General features: G+C 53.9%; 1 protein-coding gene across 4 annotated transcripts in view; it reads right to left on the reverse strand.

Annotated features, from left to right (window-relative positions):
• LOC128918595 (protein CEPU-1) overlaps positions 1-23,610 on the reverse strand; it is a 363,129-nt gene that overhangs the window by 131,221 nt on the left and 208,298 nt on the right. For 3 of the 4 annotated variants that reach the window (XM_054223011.1, XM_054223009.1, XM_054223013.1), the window contains exon 1: positions 11,972-12,138. In XM_054223011.1, the coding sequence (XP_054078986.1) occupies positions 11,972-12,138 (167 nt within the window). Of the gene's footprint in view, positions 1-11,971; positions 12,139-23,610 lie in introns of those variants that run through there. The other variant, XM_054223010.1, reaches the window with a different exon arrangement.

The raw sequence follows: 23,610 nt of genomic DNA on the forward strand, positions 1-23,610 counted from the left end.
CCGAATAAACGGGCGGCATGCGAAGCCGCCGGGGGATTACGGCGAGGAGAGCGGGATTCGGGGAAACTTGCCCGGATTTGGCCGACCGGTGCGGAAAACTTTCGCTGCTACAGCAATCTCCATCGGTGCCAGGAGGGAGTGAGGTTGTGCGATATTTTCTTTTTTTTTTTTTTTTTTTTTTAACGCTGGCAAAATCCCTGCTTTGACACATTTATGCCTGTGCTGTTGCCAGTCCTGCTTATTCCCCTGGCAGGCTGGTGGGAGCTATTAAGCTATCCTAGCAGAAGTCTGACACCAGGAGAGTTTTGTGTGAATAGCATATCCCGGCAAAGCTACAGGATAGAGAACATCTTAAAAAAAAAAAAAAAAAAAAATCAGGTTAAGGGATAAATACTGCCAAGCCCCGGCGGGAGAAAAGAAGAGCGTTCATTCAAACGCCCGCACGGATGGATTGCTATGGGTTTTTCCCCCCAAAATGATGCTCTACCAGGTCGGGGGCAATTGAGCCACACGGAAGACCAGAAGAAGGAGGCGATTCTCCAGCTGAAGGATCCTTGCCAGGGTTTTACAGACCCTTCAACCTGCACCCGGAGAGTGGGGGGTGGCTTCCCACGGGAATTCTGGGGGGAAAGCTGGCAGGGCAGGACTTGCAAGAAGCCTCCTTCGAGGTTGTCCTTTAGCGCTAACAGGCTGCCAGGGAGCATATGCAAGGCAGGGAAGCATTACAGCGCTCTGCTTCTGATCACCGGTGTTGTGAAGGGTTTTCTTGGCCCGGGTCGCCGGCAAATTTGGCAAGAGGCTTCCCAAGCACTTATCCAAGACATAAAAATCCGGGGAGATGGCTTTGAACTGAAGCTGCTGGGGAGGGAAGGGGCTGGGGCGGGAAGAAACGCGAAAGGAAACGTCCTCGTGGGCACAGCAGCTGCTTTGGAGGCAAGCCGGGAAAATTTGTGAGCTCCGAGGAGAGATTTTTTCCCTGGAAGGAGGAGAACAAGCTCCATCTTTTTCCTCCTCTTGCTGGAAGAAAAGGAAGCTTTGGCCCCCTCCTGCCCTCCCAGGGGGACGGTGAAGCAGCAGCAGATGCTCACAGCCTCGCCGGTGGGACGGGACGTTGTCCTGCCCCTGCTGGGATGCGCAGCCCGGACCACTAAGGGCAGTGATGGATGAAAGGGAGGGAGAGGAGGAGAACGCTGCGTCTCAGGGCTCTGCAGCAGCAAATGGCCTCGGCGATTAAAACTGAGTGGGCAGTTGTGTATCACTCTGGATTTTCTGCCTGTTTCATCACTAGCAGTGACTCAGGAATATTCTTCATCGCCCTCAAGCGAGGATATGATCATTTTCTGCCACTTGAGATGAAGCTAATTTTACAGTGGCTTAGAGAGAGAGATGTCATGTGCTGATGTCTATAGTGCCTGTATCACACATCAGTGCAGCACGGCGAGGCTGTAGGTGCTGACTGCAGAGAAGTTACGCCACCCGAGACCGGCGAGAGAAATGCCGTGGGCCAGGGGAGGGTTGTTTGGAGCCGCAAGGGTCCCTGAGAGGTGAGAGGAGAAAAGCAGCAGAGGATCGAGACACCCCAGCAAGGAGAAAGACAACAGCATCCCTTCTCCCGTCAGGTTCGTTAGGAGAAGAAGCATCCAGACTGCCGGAAGGTTTTGAACATGCTCCTAATAGGACAAGCGTGCTGAGCAAGACTGATGGGCTCCAAGGACGGATCTCTCTGCTCCAAGCCAACCACGTCCCGGAGAGACCGAATTTACCGAAACCAAAGCCTGATGCACGAGGAGCCCACGCTCCAAAGCAGAAAGAATCGGCGGCGCCCATGCCAAATTGCTCACTGGGTGCGTGGAAGCCCAGGGCGGGCTGGGCTCCCCATCTCATCCTACCTGGGCTTCCCGCGGGGCTGGGAGGAGATGGCAGAGGAACCGGTGTCACTGCCAGCGCCGCAGCTGGACAGCCCGGGATGCTGGCTGGGAACCTACCAGCCCTACAGCCGCATTCAGATGGGTTTTCTCGCTCGCCGATCGGGCCATTTATTTAGTTTCGAGATGCAAAAGCTGCCTTCGCACCAGGCCCTGGCAATGCCTCGCTGGGCTCCCTGTGCGAAGCCATGGTCTCCCGGCCACCGGCCGGCATGCCATTCCTTGACAGCCCTGGCTTCAGGAGCTAACTGGCAGTGGGAGCTGCATTTGCAGGGGAAACGGAGCGGTACTGCCAGCTTTTAGTGACAAAAGGAGTGTTTATAACAGGCGCGGTGACAGCTGTCCGAATGCCACATTTATTTACAAAACGTTAGTTAAATTACTGACAGTTGGTGCTGCAAAGGGAAGCTGAGAGGAAGAGCTGACATCTCCCCATCGCACTGATACGGCAGCCCCGCGGCGCCTCTCCGCAAGGGGTTCATGCTGCGACTCCCACCAACCATCGAGCCTTCGGTCTCTTCTAGACTCATGGGATGGTTTGGGCTGGAAGGGACCTTAAAGACCTTAAAGGGACACCTCCCACTAGACCAGGTTGCTCCAAGCCCTGTCCAACCTGGCCTTGAACACCTCCAGGGATGTCCATCCACAGCTTCTCTGGACATTTTCCAGCATCTCACCACCCTCATAGTATAAAATTTCTTCCTGATATCTAAATCTCCCCTCTTTCAGTTTGAAGCCATTACCCCTTGTCCTATCAAGTAAGGACCAAGACGACATTTATCATCCTGTGATCTCTTCAGACCTTGGCTGTCTGTTGACAGACCTTGGCTGTCTGTTGAGTCTACGCAGGGCAGTGCCCCTCGAATGGATGGAGGTCAGCAACTGGACCTCCGAATGGCCAAAAATGTCTAGCAGGCTGGTTTTAGACTTGTAGAGGTGTCTGAGGTGAAGGGCCCCATGTCTCGCTACACAATGTCAACAGTCTGCACGCTGCTGGCTTTAAACCAGCAAGGAAATTGTAGCTCCTGTCCTCCACGAGCCAAGGACAGCCAGAGAAATTTAGGAGACCCAGCTGACGTGCACCCTGGAAGGCATTTCCATCAACCAACCACGTCCATGACAAAGCAATAACAACCCAAAATGGGATTTTGACCTTCTGACCGCGTCCTACCCTGCCACACAACACGAGCATCTAGCGAGGGGAGAAACCTTGAATTTCATGACTACAGAAGTCAAGGCTAATGGATACCTTCTTCTCCTTGTGTTTGTAGAGGACTAAATCACATCACTTAACACACGCCCCCCCAATCAGAGCACTTCCAAACTGCTCCTTCCCAACGCTTCCCGCGTTTTGCCCTGCCTCTCACAGCAAAAAGGGGCACGGCGTGCAGTGGCCAACCTGAAATTCGTCCTTGGAAAACATAGATTCACCATCGACTTTGCCTAATTCAAAGCAAAACAGCTCCTCCTAACTAGAAGAAAGCAACAAGAAAGATGAAGTCTGACGGAAAAAATGACTCCAAAACGTAAAGGAGTCCAGAGGTGAGAAGGGAAGGACTTTTTTCAGCTAAAGGGAAACTCTGTGTATCCAGAAATCCTTCCCTTCTGAGACCGAATGACATCAAAATCGCACTATTTCTTATAAGACACTTTAAATCCCAAAAATCTCGCTTCAGCTTAATCGGAGTGTTTCCTGTAAAACTTGACAAGATGCTTCAATGAACTCATAAACTGAGATTAAAAGGAAGAAATACACTTTTTCCAACCAAACCTGCCCTTTTCCCAAAAAGGCAATTCTAAACTAAGTATTTTCCAGTCCAGGTACGCAAGAAAGAAATGGATTTTTTTTTTAGAAAAAAAAAGATCTGTTTCAGAAATAAAAAAAAAATTGTGTTTCCTTACATAATGAACTGTACAAATTGGATTTTTTTAAATATGAGAGGCAGATGCTTGCCTAGCTCCCACTGAATTGCAGTGCAAGATAAGCATCAAACCTTTAGAGACTTGGAAAATACTTGCGGAAGTTTTCACTTAGGTCACTTCTTCCTTTGAACTTGTGTTTGTGCTGGACTATAAGAGAGGAAGAGGGATGCAAGATAATAAAGATTATCCTGGGATAAAGCCCCACACCTTTTATTTACTGAATTTGGAGGATTTAAGAGTAAGAACCCCAATATGGCTTCAAATATTCGCGCTGTGCCTATCCGTAGGTCCAAACCATCTTGGAAGTGGCTCTGGACCCCGAGCTGCCCTGCCCTGCGCTAGTACCTTTGAGAATTTGCTTTTCTCAACAGCTTTCTGTCACGCTCCTTATTAGAGATGTGTAAGAAACGTTAAGCCTGAAAAACACCCCGGTTTTGCTGTACGGAGGACGTGAAGCCGGGAAAGTAATGAAAAAAAAAAAAAAAAGGCCAAAAAAAAAAAAAAATACAGACTCAAAAATCTGAAGTAATGAATGTTTGGATCATGTCCGGGGCTCTGCATGTGTCTGATAAAACAGACGCAGGTGTCAGAGCCATTTATGGTTGCAGGCGCAGAGCCGGTCAAAATCTCCCATCTCTGGGTAAAAAACAAAACAAAACAAAAAAAACCTGTGATATTTCACCAGCTGCTCATGTTGGAAGGTGGTTTTATTCCTTATTTACTCTGTCCTCATTGACATGCAGAGCCGGGCTCGCACGTCTCCTGTTTGACCCTTGGTGTCCTTTCCCATCCAGCACTCTTCCCAGAGGTGTCCCCACCTCCAGACCAGGCTCAGCTCTCCAGCTCTTGTCTCCATCTCACCGCTTTTTCCAGGGGAGGAGAATCCAGCTGCAAAGTCAAGTTTGCCTTCAGCCTTCCCCTACCCGCCCATCTGCTCTTCCGCATATAAACTAACGACGGCTTCCCAGCATGACTGCCGGTGGTGAGAGCCAACACCGCTCACCGCCAGCTGAAGCATCCTTATTTAAGGTAAGATTTTTAATACACTAATGATTAAGACGCGTTTGGCATTTCAGCAGATGCTGCAGCATCCGGACAGCAAAAGCCCAAGTCTCCAAGACTTGGCTCCTTCACAGCCTCGCACCTCGGAAAACTAAACCTCAGGAGAGCAGGAGGGATTTCCACTCGCTTTGCAAAGACGCCGCACGCAACGACCAGCAAACTCTGTCGGGAGAGGGCTCTCTGCATTGCTATTCCACGCACAACCCGTGAACACTTCGCGTATTGTAGCAAGACTAAAACGCCGTCTTCCAACCCCATCCACAGTCCATTACAGTTAGGATAAAGACTTGTGGTGACATTAACGAGCACTGGATCAGCCCCGTTGTCGCCATAAATCCCTCTACCGCATTGGTGGGATTGCATTTTCTCATTTGCTTGTTTGTTTGGCTCTGTATTCTCATTACAATTTCTATTAGCCCCTTCTCCCACTGGTGCGGTTGTAGATTAGTTCCTTCCTGATGTTCCCCTTTCCTCCTGACGGAAAATATGGGTGTCTGAGCTCAAACTGGCAGGTTTAGGCGGGCCTGGGAGGAGGAAAACACAACTCTGCTAGATCAAGAGGAGGATTTTTCCAACCACATAAATTGGAGTAACTCCAGCGAAGCCAGCAGAAGAGACAATGGTTTTAGGCAAGCTGAAGAAGACCCATGTCCCCAACCCACCTCTCGTCAACACAGGCATGGAACTGCCAGTTGACAAGGTGCAACGCCAAGCAGCGGCGTGCTGGTTGCCCGAAGGACTTTGCCAAGGCGGAGATGGGCAGCGCGGGGATGGTGCATCAAGATGGCCAAGAATTAAAGATGAAGCCAGTTGCCATCCCTTGGACTGTCACCCACACAGGCTTAGGTCCGAGGCTTAGGTTAGCTCACGGTCACGATGAAAACAAATTCTCAGCAGAGTTTAGGGCTATGGGTGGTCCCACAGTTTGGGGGGGGGGGGGCACTGCTGTCGCTGGCCCCAATCCCTGATTTTGCTTCAGCTCCTACTTAATGGTCATCCACCCACCAAGCAGCTCTACAGCACCGCAACCATGGACCATATTCCCGTGGGACGACAATTCCCTGCCACCTCCAACTGAAAATGCTCGCAGTAGCCTCCTCAGACGCCAAGCAAGGGCAGAACACGGGTGGACATCTGTGGTGCCCGCCAGTAGGACGCTCTTAGTGTTTTCCTTACAGAGGGATGCATCCTGCCACAAAAAGACTGCAACGCAAGCAGATGACTCACGGAGCCAGAGAAAGGAAGCGTCGCAATTGCCACGGACGAATGTACACATTTATAGGACCTAGGAGGGGGCCGAACGTCACATGAGTCATCGATAACAGGGCTAAGAACATTTCATAACCCTGGCTTAACTGTTAGAAATGCCACCCTCCACTGGCCAGCTCTACCACCTGCCTTCCTCTTCACCTTTCTTCCTCCCCATCAGCCCTTCCCAGCCCAGAGGAGCTGAGTACAAGTCTGTTTGACTTAAATCCTTCCAGAGCTGCTAGACCGGAGATGCTTAACCCTACGACGGAGGTGACAGTTCCAGAAAAGCACGTTTGCCCCCCAGGAGACCCCAACCCAGACAGCTCCAGTGAACCAGAGGCAGCAGCAGCTCTAGCAGGAGAGCTATAAAGGGAAACCCTCCTCTGGCAGAGCAATCAGGAGCTTGTCTCATCTCAGATGGAAATTGTACTCAGGGAAAAAAAAAAATATAAAAAAAAAATAATCCATGCATACGACAATTTTTTTCCCCACTTTAAGCTGATTCCATCTCCGAGATGGGAGAGAGGTGGCGAAGATTTGCTGACATGTCACTTCGGCAATAAACTCCTCTTTTCAAAAACATGCCGTCGCAAGCAAAGCAATCGACTCGCAAAGCTACAAACAGCCGCGAGCATCGCACGTGGGCACCACTCGGGGCTTCTGCAGCCCCTCTGATGGAGGAGCATCTCCGAGAACGCGGAAAGAAAACTCTGGCCAGAAAGAAAGACCCAGCAACGATGGGAGGAGGAGAGAGGCAGGGGTGAAGTGAAACTGTGCACCGATGGGAATAGAAACTCAAGTCCTAACCCTCAGTACGGCTCACATTCGCATCAATTTCCCAAGTAAGGGCACGGATGCAGGAGAAGATGCTCTCCCCCTTCTTCACCTTAATAGAAGAGGGGTCACCACAGCCCTGAAGCTATTCCCTAACCCTCCGGAACAAAAAGAGAGGTTTGAAGGGGAAGGTGAGCATGCTGGATACTGAAAGGAGTCCAGAGAATAAACTTGGGTTGTTAATATCTGAGTCGGCAGCTCAGCTCCAACCTCGCCCACAGGACCACTGAGGGCTCGTCCCACCCGAGCCCAAGCCCTCAGATGTCCATCACCGCACAGTAACAAAGGAAAGGAAAATAATTACACCTTGGCCTCCCCGTCCTGCAAACCCAAGGTATATCCCCCTGGTTTAGGCTTGGGAAGCGGGCAGGGAAGCAACCAGGAGCTTCAGTCGCTGCCGGGTGAGACTCCGAAATAAATAATTATAGCAGGATGAAAAACGCTGGGTGCTGGGCTTGGAGAGTGTCATGATGGGAGGAGGGTGAATGGTTTCAAACTGAAAGGGGGGAGATTGAGATGAGATATTGGGAAGAAATTATTTGGTGTGAGGGTGGGGAGCCCCCGGCCCAGGTTGCCCAGAGAAACTGTGGCTGCCCCATCCCTGGAGGGGTTCAAGGCCAGGTTGGACGGGGCTTGGAGCAACCTGGGCTGGTGGGAGGTGTCCCTGCCCAGGGCAGGGGGTGGCACTGGATGATCTTTAAGGTCCCTCCCAACCCGAAATATTTTATGATTCTACAATACGTCACGGGAGCAGGGTGCCACAGGGCCGGGCCCCGGGGAGGGAGAGGAGGTGTAAGGAGGAGTTGGGTGGTTGTGCAAGGACGGAGGCAGTTGGGCAGGAGATGGGAGCGCTGGGATGAGCGGCACACTGCCCAGCGTGTCCTCGGGGCTGCCGGCGTGCGGGAAAGGGCTGGACGAGCTGGTTGGGGTTACGGCAGCTCCTAAACACTGCGCAGCTACAAAAGGAGATTTAGCAATCACGGCCGGACCCTTTCGCAAACAAGCTCTGCCCTGTCTTGCTTTCCTGGTTGCACCAGCAGCTGAGCCCCACGCTGGGCCCCACATCGCTCAGCCCTGAGGCCACGGGGATGGTGAAAGCCACTTTTCTGGGGACAGAGAGCCCAAAGCGGGTTCCCCTGCCCCCTTGGCAGGCTCTCTGCGCTCATCGACTGCAAACCACAACGGCAGCCGCCCAAAACCTCAGCGGAGAACGGTCATCACTCAAGCCCCGGCAGGAGCAGCCCTGCCTCAGCACAGGGAGGGGGGACACACACAGCCTCCCCCAGGACCCGAGCAAAAACAGCAGGCTGGAACGCACCACCATCAGAGACCGGCCCTATTTTTCATATTACACGCTAAGAACGCAAAAAGGCAAATTCCCGTGGATAAAGGGGAGAAAGACAGGGAAGCAAAGAGTCACAGAAAACCGACCCATTCCTGAGAAACACCCTCTTCTGCTTAGCAAACAAGCGCTTTCTGTTTGCATCCGCCAAACAAACACGCTTGATTTTGTTTTGTTTCGCGGCCAAGTTATCACTTCTCCAAAAATTATTTCGAGAGCACAACAGGGGCAAAAAAAAAACAAAAAAAAAAACAAAAAAAAAAATCAATTTGCCAAACAGGCTTTTGCCACCTCAGCGGCAAAGTGCACAGCCCTTCTCAAAGCCCGGGTGGAAACAGCGGGAAACGTCGGGGTTAAAAAGCAAAAAAAGCTTTGACTCCTGTTTAACTCAGATTTGACTTTTAGCGCTATAATCAAAAGGGGAAAAAAATTAAGGGATTGCATCACCCTGACAAGGAAACCAGAGATGTACAGAGGAGCCCGTGAAGAAACAGTCCTCGCCCCACAGCCAGATCCTGCTCCCCCCATCTGCCCGGGGCCCCCCGGGAATTCGGGGCGGGGGGTGGGGGGGTACCACGCAAGAGCCTGCGTATCGCTGATGGGATCGGCAGAGCCTTGCCGCGGAAAGCGCTGACTGCTGCCAATTAAAGCGAAATCATAATCAAGGCGTTTGTTTTGGTGCTGAGAGAACTGCTCCAAAGGTCTCAGCAGCGCCTGGGCTGGGTTCAAGGGCCGGATGGAAGCTCAGGACGGGTCTTCTCCAGGGTGAACCACTTGCTTCTGGTGAGGACGTGGTGGGAGGGGATGGAAACCAGCATCATCCTCACCATGTGGCCTTATGAGATCCAGAAAGACAGCCAGCTCTGACCTTCGCACAAGCCCTGCCCCAAGAGCAGGAGCAGCCCCAGCTCGGGGACCATCAATAAAAACGCCAAGCTGCAGGACCCAACACCCACCAACCCTTTTCCTATTCCTGCAGGTTTTGCTGCTGCCAGGAGTAAATCCTGCCCCTCCCGTCCCACACGGTAGCTCTATCCCAAGCTCTAAACCTAGATTTAAATTTAATACAGTGACCTGAAGTGCTGGTATGGAAGCAAGACACGTGACTGGACCCTCCATCAGACATCAGGAAACCGAAGGAAATACCTGAACATCTCTGGTGACTCTGGTCCTAATGGTACGTTTACGGTAGCCAGGTTTACACGGAGCAAAGCCCCATTTTACAATGGGGGAGCCTCCTCATGGCCATCAATCCAGCTCCTTTAACCGCCGCAGAATTATCTGCACGGGGACGGAGCTGAAAAGAGCCTCCTTGGCTCGACAGCAGCTCGGGGTCCTCAGCACCCCATCACTCCAACCGAAATAACCTATTTCCAATAGCCAAGCCCCCATCCCTCGGGGGCAGACAGGACTTTCCGAGCGCTTCAGAGAAGCGGCAACTTCTGCTGCTAAACTCCCGTTTAGCTTCCATCGTCTGTGAAAAACCAAGGAGGGAACCTCTAGAAACATCTCCTCCCTTCCAAATCCTCAGCTGCAACTCCCCGTCCTCCCACCTCGCATGGAAGTAAGCGGGAAAAGGGAAGACCTTATGGCTGCAGGGACTGGGACCTATTGGGGGACGCAGTAATTGTACACCGCTGCCTGCCGGACTAACCGCTCCCACCCCAAACCGGAAGGAAAACGCCCCAAAATCCCAGCGCAAAACACAGTCCTCCACCTCTCCGGCTACTGAACCAGTGCGCCAAGCCGGCAGCAGCAACAAGCCGTTCATTTCCAAGAGCAATGCCCACTCTAGGGGCAGGACAGCGGGAATATCATCCGCACAGCGGGAATATCATCCGTACAGTTCGCACGCCTCAAAGCCCACATGCTTCTCTCCCAGGACACCCTTCTATCGACGAGGTGCCTGCCAAGGGACAAGGACACCCCTTGCCACCAGAGCAGCTCCCCAGCTGAACTGGGATGCGATGACGAGCCGCTGCCCTCCCTCCCCAGGGAGGATCTGTCCCCCCCTTCCCCACCAGGCGTCACAAGCATCCCTCCTGCTGACTCACCCCAGCCTTCCTTTGTTCTCCACCGGCACCCGGGCTGGTTCACGGGCACAATCCCTGCCAGAAACCCCTGTGCCAAAAACCCTTTGCGGGCCCCCGCTACGGCAGTGAGCGATTCACCTCCTTCCAGTAAGTTTGCAGAGCACCCGTGCCTGTACCACCCTGCTGCTGCCACCCTCCTACGCATTTTACTGCCCAGACCTCCGGTAACCCAAATCCCTCCCTTTTTGATACCCCCATGGCAAGATCTGTAGGACTCGGGGCGCTTGGGAGAGCGCAATGATTCAGAAGAGGAAAGGAGATACTTTTATAATTTTTTTAGCCAATTCAGCGGGGCAAATCCCTAAGCCAGACACCCCGTCCTCCACCCACGGCCATCCATTTCCAAGGAAAATCCCAAGGAATGGCCACAACGCAGCTCCTGGGGACACGCAAGGGCTGGTGGCGGGGGACAACAAGAAGCCATCAGCTGAGTTGCAGGAAATACATAAGGGAAGGGATTCACATTTCCAGGGGCCAAACCCAGCCCATGGGTTAAATCTTCCCACCGTTTGAAAAGAAACCTGGCTGAAAATTCCTCCTTAGGTGGTTTTTTTTTTTTGGCCCTGGCTTGGCCCTGCTCCACTCGCTGGCGTAAATCAGGAGTGCGGCTCGCAGCGCACACGCCCAGCTGGCCCCCGCAGATGTTAAGTGTCACCTACGCAAGGAAAGTCACTCCCGAGCACGTCGGAGTTGCGAGCGCCGCTTCCCAGCGCCGCAATTAAAAACCTGCCTTTTTCTAATTTTTCGCGTCCCTATCAAACATCCCCTGGGATGACTGCGCCCATCTGCCGCGAGGACAGGGACGGCTATCTGGGCGTAAGATGCCCCAGAAGTTACGCCGACGAAAAAATTACCGTTTCCTCGGCACCCCTCAGATTGCTGCTGCTGCAGGCGGCAGCACCCCAATGCAACGCCCAGCCCCACATTTCCCCCCCCCCCCACCCCCAACCCAAAAGAGTTAACGCTGGCAGAGAACAGCAACCTCCAGAGCAAGGGAATTTTTAAGGAGAAAGAGGATTTTTAAAGAGTGCAGCATCCCCCTGCCAGGAGCCAGCTCCATCCTGCACCCCCTTTCATCCCAGCAGGTCCGGACATGGGAAAAAGGCGCAAAACCCCACCTGGGGGGTCAACAACTCCCCCTCTCCCCAGGTTTGACACACATGAAGGCATCCCCGGTGCTACACCCCCGGGAGCAGAGCGGTTTTTACCCCCACCGAACGCAGCCAAAGTGCCCGAGCCACGACTACTGACAGCAGGAGCCGAGACCCCCCACCCCACGCAGGGGTGTAAGGGCAGGGGGCCAAGAGGGAATCGCACTCCCCCTTTTTCATCCCCCAGCAACTTTCCCCGAGACAGCTAGGGGGGGAGCTGAGCCAAAGCGCGGTCCCCCTGGCACCCGCATCTCCCTCTCGGCTTGCTGCACCGCCATCGCATCCCCCCGTGGGGAAACTGAGTCACGGCTCCAAAGACACCGGCCGCCCTCTCCGTGCAGCGGGACCCCGCCAGCGCCCCCCGCAAAGCAGAAATCCAGCTGTTCCTACCTGAGCGTGGCACTCTCCCCTTGCCGCACAGTCACGTTGTCCATAGCTTTGGGGAAGGTGGCATCTCCGCTGCGCACGGGCACTCCTGCGGGCACAAGGAAGAGCAGCCTGAGACAGAGGACGACTAGGCACCTCCAGGGCAGGGCTAAGCACCCACCGACCCCCATCCTGGCCAGCAGGGACTTTTCCAACAGGCAAAAAACACACCCGACAAGGCCACCAGGAGCGAAAAGGGGGGTGGGGGTGGGGGGGAAGAGGAGGGAAGGGGTGCGTGTGTGCGGGGATGGTGGGGAGCAAAACCACCGGGGCGAGCGATGCGGAGCTCCACGGAGATCAGGAGAGCCCCCGGCAAGGCAGCCTGCGAGCGCTGAGCCTGCCGAGCGGCATCCGGAGGGAGTCCCCAGTATCCTTGGGTGAGGGAGGAGGACGGGAGGGCCGGGGGGGAGGAGGAAGAGGAGGAGGAGAAGTGGCAAAGGTGCTGGACGCTGGGCGAGCCGGCTCTTCCCGGGAAGTAGTCCGAGGCTCACTTGGGCGAGGAGGCGCCGGGGGAGCCGCCCGGCTGCGCCCCGCTCCCCCACACTTGGCCCGAGTTCGCAGCGCGGAGCGGGGGCAGTCCAAAAAAAAAAATAAAAAAAAAAAAAAAAAACAACACCAAAACAGTGAAACCCCCCCCCAAAAAAAAACCAAAAAAACAAAAAACAACAACACCCCCGAGGCGAGCTAGAAGCAAAAAAGGCACGGCGGGCGAAGGCCTCCCAGGTGCCCAGCAGTTCCTCTCCGCCAGCCCCGCTGCCGGGTCCCAAAGGCGGGCTGGTCCAGGATGCCGGGATGCAGGATGGGGGGGGATTGTCCGAAGGCAGGACCGTTGGCGGGATGGAGGGGTGCCGGAGCCCCCCCAGCAGCCCTCAGCGGCGGGCGGAGGGGTGTCGGGGGAGCGGGGGAGGCGGCGGCAGCATCCCAGCCCCGCCGGCGCGGCTGGCCGGCAGCATCCCCGGGCGGCGCGCAGGCTGACTTCCCGGGGTTGTCATGGCAGCGGCTCCATCACTGACCGGCACTTCGCCTTCCCGCACATACAACACCCCACACCCCCCCTCTCCCTGCCCCAGCAACCCGCAACACACACACGCAGAGACAGAGAGAGAGAGAAGCAGGCGGGGAGCGGGGCGGCGGCGCACACTTCACACGCCAGCCCGGGCGAAGGACACCCACTTTAACCCCCGCCGCACCACGCTCCTCGGGGGACGGCACGGCAGGACCCCCCCCCGCCCCTCCCTGCCTTTCCCCTCGCTTCCCCGGCGTGCTTACCTGAGCCCAGCACCGCACTACCTCTAACATTTTCCCTCCTCTACCCCCGCACCATCCTGCGAAGCCGCTACGCAGGAGGGGAAACTGAGGCACGGGACAATTCTCCCCACACACACACAGGTGACAAGAAGAGGCAGCAGCATCCTCTGCACCTCACAGACGCGCAGCATGAGCTTAAGTGGCGAATTCCTCCCCAGCCACGAGCACAGTCCCCGCGTACTTTTTATCAGCTCATAATTTAACAAATATCGCATTTGCTTATGCCTAGTAATTCCTCCTTCCCTCCGCTAGCGGCTAAACACATTAATATTTCCAGGCACAGCTTCATGCTGGTAAAAGGTTCCGGGGAGCCATCCTCGGAGCACAAAGTCCTGGAGCCACTGAACAAGTGCGGAACGAGCAGCCAAACCACAGCTTTCGGGCAGGGGGCTGCGCCCCTGGAAGCCCCCCCAGAGCTGTGGCAGCCCAGAATTAGGGGAAACCAGGCCTCCCCCACCTGCTGTCCCCAATGACTTCTCCACGACGTGGGACCTTATCCAAAAGTCCTCCCTCCCTCCATTCCCCACCGCCTGCTCTGTAGCTATTACACGGCACCAATTTTTTTTTTTTTTTTTTTTTTTTCTTTTTCTCGAAATCGCTGCCAACCTGAGCTGGATTCAAACTGGTGACCTAGATGTGAAAGGATCCATAGCCCGTTACTAATCCCTGGAGTCTCCGAATCCCCTGTAAACTACTGCTTAATTCACTAACTGTGCTATTTAATCTCTAAAACATTATGAGCTGTGCCGGGCAGAGGAAACACTCAATCAAATAAAGCTTTATTATTATTGTGCGTGCTGATAGGTCATATGAGAAGGGGATTGCTTTGCAAGTCTCTCTGCTTCTTCCTCTTCTGAAGGCTCTCTTGCTCCTTGAATTTAGCGCTGGTGGGACGTGCTGCCTCGAGTCCTACTTTTCCCCCGAGGAGACGGCAGCTTTCCCCAGCTCTTGGCAGGAGGACTTGAATCACTGCAGCTCACTCTGCTCCCGGCCGGTCTGGCAGGGGAGGGGTAAACCCCTGCCTCCGAGAGACTCTTTGGGCCCACTAATTACACGGGAGGGGTCTCTGAAACCTAAATGCAACCAGCCAGCCCATCGGCGGTAGGGTGAAACTCCTTGTATAGAGTCGCGGCATCGCGCTGGGGTGCACGAGTGAGCGAAGAATATAAGAGGCTGCTTTTGCTGAGCGCTGTGGCATCCAAACCCACCCCCCCACAGCGAGATGGGGACCCCGCTGTGCGACCCATTCACTGCCGAGGAACAGCCTCCCGTGCAGGACCTACACGCCATCGCCAGGCTCATCACGCAAGAGCTGCCTCTCTCTTGCGAGGCCGCTCCTTCGGACGGGCAGAGACCATCTCCTGTGTCAGCAAAACCAAAGGGATTCCAATAACCACAGCCAGTTAACCTTTTAACACAGCCCAGATTGCCAGGAGCATCTTAAATCACGAGAGAATGCACCTGCCTACCATCAAAGCACGCGAGGTTGGGGCAGAACGTGACCCGCCGAGCACCTTCAGCCCTTGCAAGGGCTGAATTTGGCCCACTGTTAAAGAGACCATCAGCCTTGTTGGAAAATCCCAAGGAATTTCAATCCGGTACCGCCAGCTCCTGCATACTAAAGCCCCGCAGAACCCCGGGTCTATCTCCCCATCTCTCCCTCTCTCGCATCCATACAACGTACATATAAATCAGCCTGTCACAGCTCGTCTCTCTTCTGACAGCTGTAATTGCCTCAGACTATAAAAATATCCACAGACAATAAACACAGCGCGTGAAAACAGCAAAGAGAAAACGAAATCAAGATTCCTTTAAATAATTCAGTCGCTCCAAGCAGCGGAGGAGCCAGCAACCGAGTCCAGCTGTGGAGGTTCAGCAGCAAGAGAAAGAGAGCTTTGTAGCCTCCTCTGGGGATGAGAGAGTCCTTTTTTCCTTCGGTGGTTTTTTGACCACGGCAGCAGCAGAGCCTGCCGTACACGGGCTACGCCGCTCGCGAAGCAGCACCTACCCCAGCACGCAACGCAGCCTCTTGCTTTCAGCTTCTCCCCTTTCTTCCTACTTAGATAAAAGTATTATTTTTTATATTTTTTTTTCTTTTTTCTGTTGCGAGCAACAGGCAGGAGACAAACAGAACGAGCAAAGCCCAGCCACACTTTTAAGTATATATTTATCTCTGCATCTATCTCCTCAACCTCCTCCTTCTCAGCAAGGCTAAAGGCTCCCCTCTCCTGGCAGAGACCACAAACAGGGCAGCAAAAGCAGGGGAATCCACAAGCTGGCATCGCTCTGGACTGGGAAGGGGATGGATTTCCCCCTGGGGAGATGGCGACTGGTTTGGAGGATGCCGAAAAACCAGGGACGGGGAAAGGGTGAGAAGGAGCAAGATGCCGCGGCTTTGCTTTTGCAGAGGAGCATCTCCACGGGAGAGATGATGGCTGGGGAGGGGGAGGCTCGCAGGCGGAACTGGGGGCAGCGACTGCAAACTTCGTCGGCCAGGGAAAACCCTTTTCAGCAGATATTTACTCAATTTTCGAGAAAGTGATCAGACGGGGAGAAAGGCGTCCGCGCCAGTTCACAGCGACTCCCGTTAAACGTCTTCCTGCCCTTCACCATCAACCATCCCTGCGGCCAGCTGGGGCTTTCATTTTAAGATTTTAAGCAAATCGGTCCCCAAAAAATACCCCCAGGGAGGAACCATGCCAGCGTTTCCCACTGCCTGCTGTGAGGGACCCCGGCTCCTTCTGCAGCACCTGGGAACCTTCCAGCAAACGCTGCCCCAGAACTCAGGCTTTTTGAACAAACCCAAGCCCGAGCACCTCATCGGCAGATTTAAGTGGTCCCACTGGCTGATAACCAGATGCAAAATTGCACTTAAGGTCCCTCTATCAAGTAAAACAACGTGCTTGCTGCCTTTTTTTTTTTTTTTTTGCCTTTCTCAGAAATATCTAGCACTATTCTAGCATCTACTTTGCTCGTAGCTGCTTGCAGGGACGGTTGGCAGATCCTCCCATACAACCCGTGCCTATGTACCTGCCTGCAAACCTATAGACATACAACACTACGCCTCCCCGCACTGAAAGATTTCACTTCTGGAGGAAAAAAAAAACCAAAACCAAAACAACCCAAAAAACCCCCCACGACTTTCAATAAGTAGGTCATAGCAAGGCAATTTGCACAGATTTTTTTATTTTAATTCTTTTTCTTTTCCTTTTCACGAAGCTGATGGGCGGCAAATCTGAATTTTCTAATCTGAAATTGCCAAATATGATCAGAAACATCATTTATGCTCGAGCCGTTTTCCTTCCTTGCCAACGAAAACACGGTTTCGTAAGCCCATTCCTGCTATCGCATGCCACATTATTCTCCAATAAGCCCAGAGCTGCAAAAAAAACCCCAGTGCTTAATTTTCTTGGCATTAGTCAGGTGAATGACACACCAGGCTGGGGGAGCTTTTTTAACTACTGAGCCCTCGATGCCTACAACCATTCACCGCGCACACAAAGGACGCGGGCGCTGACTCATTCATCCCCTCATTAATGGTGGCCCCAATTAAAAAACAATGATTGAGAGCCTTACTTGGCTGGAGCTGTTTTGAGCCCTTCTCGCCCCAAAAGGCATTCCTGGGCCGAGCTGGAGAAACTGCCCGATCGGGGACTTTTCTAGGCCACTTTTCTGAATGCGAGAAGCATCCTCGTGGGCACGCGGCCCTTATACTGAAGGCAGGCAGCGACCACCAGCACCTTCTTCATGGTGTTTAAAAACAACGCCGGAGACCCCATTAATCCCCGCCGCTAAAGATGCCGTTAATATTTAACCGGCATTTATATAAAACTTACAGTAACCGTCCTATTAAATTCACATGAAGTGTCCTTTCGGGAGCCTTCCCCTAAAGCCACGCCGGGAGCCGCTGCCCTGCTGCCTCCTCTTTGCACCGGGTGCTTCGCCATAAAAAAAAAAGGAAGAACATTTTCTTTGGCCTTTAAAAAAAACTGCTGGGTTTGGGTTTGTCACTCTGGGCTGAGGATTTTCCAGCACGAGTTGACTCCTACCAGGGCAGCCCTGGTGGAGTTGCCTGGTCCTTCCTGCAGCTCTGGGGCCGGAGGTTGCAAGAGGTTGCAAAAGCTTATCCCAAGCCAAAGCCAGCAAAGGATTGACCACCCTGCAACATCTCAAGAGGTAACCCAGAAGGTACCGCTTGACGAAGAGGAAAGGCTCGTCACAAGCTGCCAAAATACCCCACATAGCGCTGCCATCCCTTATATACGCAGAGATACACGCCAGCATCCTTGAGGATGCTCTGATGTACCTTGCAGATCACAGAATCATAGAATGGTTTGGGTTGGAAGGGACCTTAAAGATCATCTAGTTCCAACCCCCCTGCCCCGGACAGGGACATCTCCCACTAGATCAGGTTGCTCAGAGCCCTGTCCAGCCTGGCCTTAAAAACTTCCAGGGATGGGGCTTCCACCGCCTCTCTGGGCAACCTGTTCCAGTGTCTCACCACCCTCATGGTGAAGAACTTCTTCCTAACGTCCAGTCTGAATTGTCCCATCTCTAGTTTTGATCCATTCCCTCTAGTCCTACCATTACCCGCCATCCTAAAAAGTCCCTCCCCAGCTTTCTTGCAGGCCCCCTTGAGATACCGGTAGGCCACTATAAGGTCTCCTCGGAGCCTTCTTTTCTCCAAAACATGGGTCCCAGCAGCACTGGAGCTTGGAGGGATGCAGAGTAGTCCCCAAGGCCCATCTTTTCCTTTGGGATTACTCCTTTCTCCCACGCTTCTCAGTGTCTGAGCCTCTTCCAACACCCCAGCCAACACAACATGCCTATTTATGAAGCGACACCTCCCTATGTCCAGCCTTAACGTTAATCATCTACACAGGCAGTTAAAAAAACAAAACAAAACCTACCGAGGAGACACCGAGCCACGCTGGCACAGGGAAAGTTATGAACTGGGATTGATTCTTGGTACAAATTAATATTGGTTTTAACACGAATCCGGTTCTCGTTGCATTGTTGTGCGGTCACGCCGCTATATTAACGCCACAAAAAAGACAATCCCATACGCTGGGCTCCGCATGCACAGCGGAGTTTGATCAGCCTGAGTCAGGTGCCAGGGACGGCTGACGACATCGGATAAAACCGTGCCATTAGCCATCTAATAGCGTTTTATAAGCATATGACATTAACCCAGCGCTCCACAACTCAATCCGCTCTGCCTTTTAACGGGAGTAAGTGCACACGGGAAGAGCGAAAAAGCTGAATAGGCTGAAAAACGAAGGCAGCCACGCCTCGGGCCCCACCGCCAATATTTGGGGGCCCCAGAACGGATAAATTAAATGTGGAAACACGAGCTTCTCCCCCCACAACTTCTGCCCACAGTTTGGGGGAACTGCCAAGCTCTGCGCTGGACAAACCTTTGGAGGAGCCGCTCCAAGAGTTGCCTTCTCCTGGGATGGCCCCAAATCGGACGCGCCAAGCCTTCCCCGGCCCGTCTGGATACCAACGCGCACATCCCAAACCCCACGGAGAAGGTAAACGTCCCTGCTTGATGCTGGCCCATCGCCACATTCACCCCCCTCCACCTCATTTTCCCCAGCCAAGCCCTTTCCTACCAGAAAGCCTCTTGGGTCCACGCAGACCAGGTGGCGCAAGCGCCGGGAGAGGAGCAGATATCTTGATTTAGACCACGATGTTCACACAAAAAGCAGATATCAAGGAGCAGAGGCCCTGCAAAACACCTCTTTGGAAACCACCGAGCAACGCTCAGCAGCTCTCGGTGAAACCCCAGCCCACTGCCAGGTGTTCGGCATCTTTGACAATCACACTCTCCTGGAGGCACTGATTTGCCTTTTCCCCACAGCTGCCTTTGGACCTGGATCACACACCTTCAAAACCACAGAGTGGAGCCGGGGGGGAGACGCAAAGCTTTGCTTTCCCACCCCCTACCAGCAACCCCAGCCAAAAAAAAGGGGCTTTTCTTCAAGATGTGCCACAAAAAAAACAAACACCTTTGCTGGACCCATTTTTTGGCCAACTTTGAGGCTCATTTTCCCAAGGTGCCGAGGTTGCCAAATGGCTCCTTGGGAAGAAAAGCCAGGCGCGCTGCTGTCTGCCTGGATCAATTTGAGTTTTGCCACTGGTCCTCTGACCCTCGCGGCGCTACGCGTCCAAGAATAATATTAATAATAGCCCTGCCATTAAGCGAGATGCTGGGTCTGAATCTGAAGATTTTGAGAAATGATCTCATAAATTTAATTCCCGGGGTACCATCTTTGAGCGTTAACAGGCACAGTCGCCTCTGAATTCTGGGAAATGAGCATAATTACATGGAGATCGACAAGGCACAAATGCCAAGAATTCTGTTAACCTTTAATACTGCAAAAAAACTCTCCCCTTGTAATTATCTCTTTCCTTTGTCTTAAATGTTACTGATGAATATTTAGTGGGATAAGCAAATAAAAGGAGGCCGAGGGGCGCAAGGAAGCGCGGCCCTCTGCAGAGTAACTCTGCAAACCTTGCAGCATCGCCGACGGACCCCAGGTCTCGAAACCTGCCACCCAGGATGACGACACCCCCGCGGTGACACACAGCCACCGCAGAGCCGGTGGCGGGTAACCGGAGTTACGCCAAAATCCCAATTAATTCCCAGCGTGGCTGCAAATACACCCAGGTCCGCGGCACGGAGCGATCCTGCACACACACCCCCCCCAGCAGAACGGTTTCAGGTGCCCTTTCCCAAACCCAACTTTTGTCTCGGAATAAAACTTCCTGGGTAAAAAAAAACAAAAAAAAACCCAAACGTATCACCTTTCAAACAATATCCTCCCTAGGGTTGCAAATGGCACTGCCCTCTTGCTGCACATCGAGCCTGATGGAAAGAAGATTTTCTCCCGGTGTGAACTGCATTAATATCTGTCACCACTCTGGCATTTCTGCCTGTAATGATGAAAAATATGTGCAGAGGATGCGGGGTGCTCTCAGCATCGCCTCCCTCCCCATGAAGCGAAATTAGAAGCAGCTGCTCCCAGTTCCCATCCTTTTTTACGGCCCGACCGCATTATCTTGGGAAGCTTATTATTTGGGAGATGGCGTGGGGATAACGGAGGCTCGTGACCTATCCATGTTCAAAGTGTGCCTTGCTGCAGACGGGGGCTCAGCTCTGCCCTCCCCTGAGCTGCAGCCCGGTGTAAAGGTCACTTTCCTCTTTTAATGTCGCGTCAGACCGACCGCTGCGGGAACGAGGAAAGGGAAAAGGCACATCACCCCCCCCAGATGGAGAAAACCCGTCTCCGTCTTGGGAGGAGCGTGCCGGCACGAGGTGTAACCACCTGCAACGCCAAATGCTTCTGGACCACCGTCCGGGAGCCCTGGAAGAGGCGGAGGGAGCATCCTCCTGGCTTTGAAGATGCTGCTTTTCAACCGCATCCCGCTGGGATGGGCAAGGAGGCAGGGAACACCGTGCCACGGAGGAGGGGGATTGCAGCACACCCCTGTACGTGCCCCAAAACGCTGCAGGGAGGAGGGGGGGACGAGAGGACGTGCCGTCCATCGGTGTGCCAAACCCAGATGCTAAGGCATCCCAAATTAACCGACGCTGCCGGGGCCACCGAGTGTGCGAGCCGGGCCACCTCGGAGCCCCGTAGTCCCAGCGGAGAGGCTGGGTGCCACGGGAGAGGCTGGAGCACTCTACAGAGCAAACTTTGCCTCCAGCCCCAAAGCCAGACCTTTACAGACTCCCTCCTCCCTCGTTCGGGGAGGAACAAAGCTGAAGCAGTATTTATTCACAGAGGACCGGGGAGAAAAATGAAATAAAAGAGGTTAGCTCATTAAGCACGACACCTACCCCTCCCGAGAGAGGGCTGAGGAACCGGCTTTGAGGAGGAACACGTGTCACAGCCCAGAGCCAAGGCTGCTACCGCCAGCGAGGGCTCCAAAACCTTCCCCAGACAGGCGACACCACAACCAGCTTGGACCTGGGGGTCCCATCCACCACCGCCCCCCCCCCCCCGGCCCCGGTTACTTCCGACCTCGGAGCACAGCAAATATTTGCTCCCCTCCCTTCCCTTCTCTCTTCTTGCCTGCCTTCAACCGGAGCGAGCTTCCTAGTCTCCGAGCTGCTTTTATGCCCCTTTAAAAGGTTATAAAAGCCGTCTTTATATTCCAATAAAGGGATATAAAAACAACCTTTTTCGCAGTTCAATAAATGTGGTTAACTCCCCCCACCACCACCACCCACACCTTAAGACTTTTTGCCCGGGCGCTGTGTGGGGGGGATGCAGCATGGCGGGGAGGAGGAGGGGGCTTTGGGAAGAGCATCCCGGAGCGGGAGGAAGCAGAGCATCCCGAGGGAGGGGGGGCAAAGGGGGCGAGAGGGGCACCGGGCAGGGCTGATGCCAAGCAGAGATGGGCGCCGTCACCCGAGCTGCTGCCCAAAAAGGCTCCGGCAAGAAACCAATCCCTGGATACTGATGCTGGATGCATTTACTCCAAGGAAAACACCTCCTGAAAGCTGGCTTGGGCCCAAGGATATGCTGCTGTGGCACGACAAAAATTCAAAGTCCAAGCGATGGACTCCAGACGTGGAGGGGCGAGCAGCAGCCCAGCAGGTTTTTGCCTCTCCTGGTGATAAAACGGCAGCCCATCCCGGTCAGCATCCCTGCAGCTGGCAAGCCGCGGCGTCTAGGACCGCGCCACCTCTCCTGGGTGACAAGGGACAGGTCGCTGGCTGCCAACCCCCTGCTCCTCACGGACCGTGGGTCAGGGATTGTCCCTTCCCGAGCATCAGTGCCACGCGTAGCGCAACGGGACCCTCGGAGCCTCCAGACACGGCTCTCATTATTATTTACCACGCCGGGGCTGGCAACCGGTCTCTCTCAAAAGCGCCGCTTTCCTTGGAAGAGGATCTAAACCCGTCCAAGAGCCTCGCCGGGCATCAGAACAAGGAGGTTTATGATTTTTCCATGACGGGCTGGTCCTTAGCAAGGTGAACGCAACTGGTATGACTCAAACCACCTCGGATTTCATACATCATCCCCCCCAGCGCCGCCGAAGACGAAGGGCAGGCGGGGGGTTCGGCAGCCGAATGCCGAGCGGAGGAGGGCGTTTATCGGCGCTGACGTATTCGCCAGCGGGGGGCTGCGGGGCTATGGGACCGGGGCTGGGGGAGGTGCGAGTCCATAAATAAGGCGTTCCAGCTATCGGGAGCCGAAATTGAAGCCCAGCACCGAGGCAGGGAGAGCTTTTCCAGGCTGTGCTCCCCCAACTCCCCGACCTAATTTATCCCCTCCACATGTCGGGGACCAAACTCCGGCCAGGGCAGGAGCAGAGGAGATGATCTTGCGGGCTTTTTGCCCCCACCACGCAGCCTGCCCCCGGCTCACTCCTTCACGCCCCTCCCTGCCACCGCCGGCTAATTAATCTCACTAATCACCTTTACCAGGCTCTTTTTTGGAGCAGAACGACGAGGGCGAAGGGAGAAGACAAGCATCCGGGGCTCCCTGGGGAATTCAGAAGAGTTTACAGTCCCTGGCATGAGAAAATCCATACTCATCTTGGCTCTGGGAGGCAGGGCTGCCCTCCCACGCTCCTATTAGCAATTACCAATCATCTTTTATTAGGCCCGGCATTGATTTGCTGCTCATTTCGGTGGGAATGAAGGCCTAAGAAGCCTCAACCGGGTCTGAGCCAAGGAATCCAGGCACGGAGCCGGTGGTGCGGAGGGGAGAGATGGGCTGGGAACCTGGGATGCTGACACGGGTCCAGCTGTGCCATCGGCAGAGCAGAAGCAGAGCTGCCATCTCAAAACAGCCTCGCACATCCCTCTCCGTCTTTTCCACAGCCGCCCAGCGCGTATGGAAGAGGGACCAAGGGGTCCAAGGAGCTGGGGGCTCCTCCTCATCCTTATTTAGGGAGCTCCTTCCGCCCTGGGGAGGGGGATTCGCACTGTGGCCTGTTCCAGTAGGGATTTTTCGATCCCAGTCCCTGCCTGCTGGGAGAAGTCACCCAGATCTCCAAAACCCAGCCCGGGGCCAGCTATTCCCCTCCGGGAGAAACAGGCTCCTAACGCCACACTTCTGTTTCCAAGCCGACACTTCCAAGTAGCTTGTGAAACACAGAATTCTGTTAGGAATCATCTGAATATTTTGTTCTGATAATGCCATAACACCATCGTACACATTAGCACACGTGCCACACGGAAAGGACTATTTGAATATCAAACCAAAGTGAATTTACAGGGTTTTTTTGTGGTTGGGTCTTTTTTTTTTTTTTTTTTTTAACCTTCTTTTCTTTCC

Source organism: Rissa tridactyla, chromosome 17 (genome assembly GCF_028500815.1).
Source record: "Rissa tridactyla isolate bRisTri1 chromosome 17, bRisTri1.patW.cur.20221130, whole genome shotgun sequence".
Taxonomy (NCBI): Eukaryota; Metazoa; Chordata; class Aves; order Charadriiformes; family Laridae; genus Rissa; species Rissa tridactyla.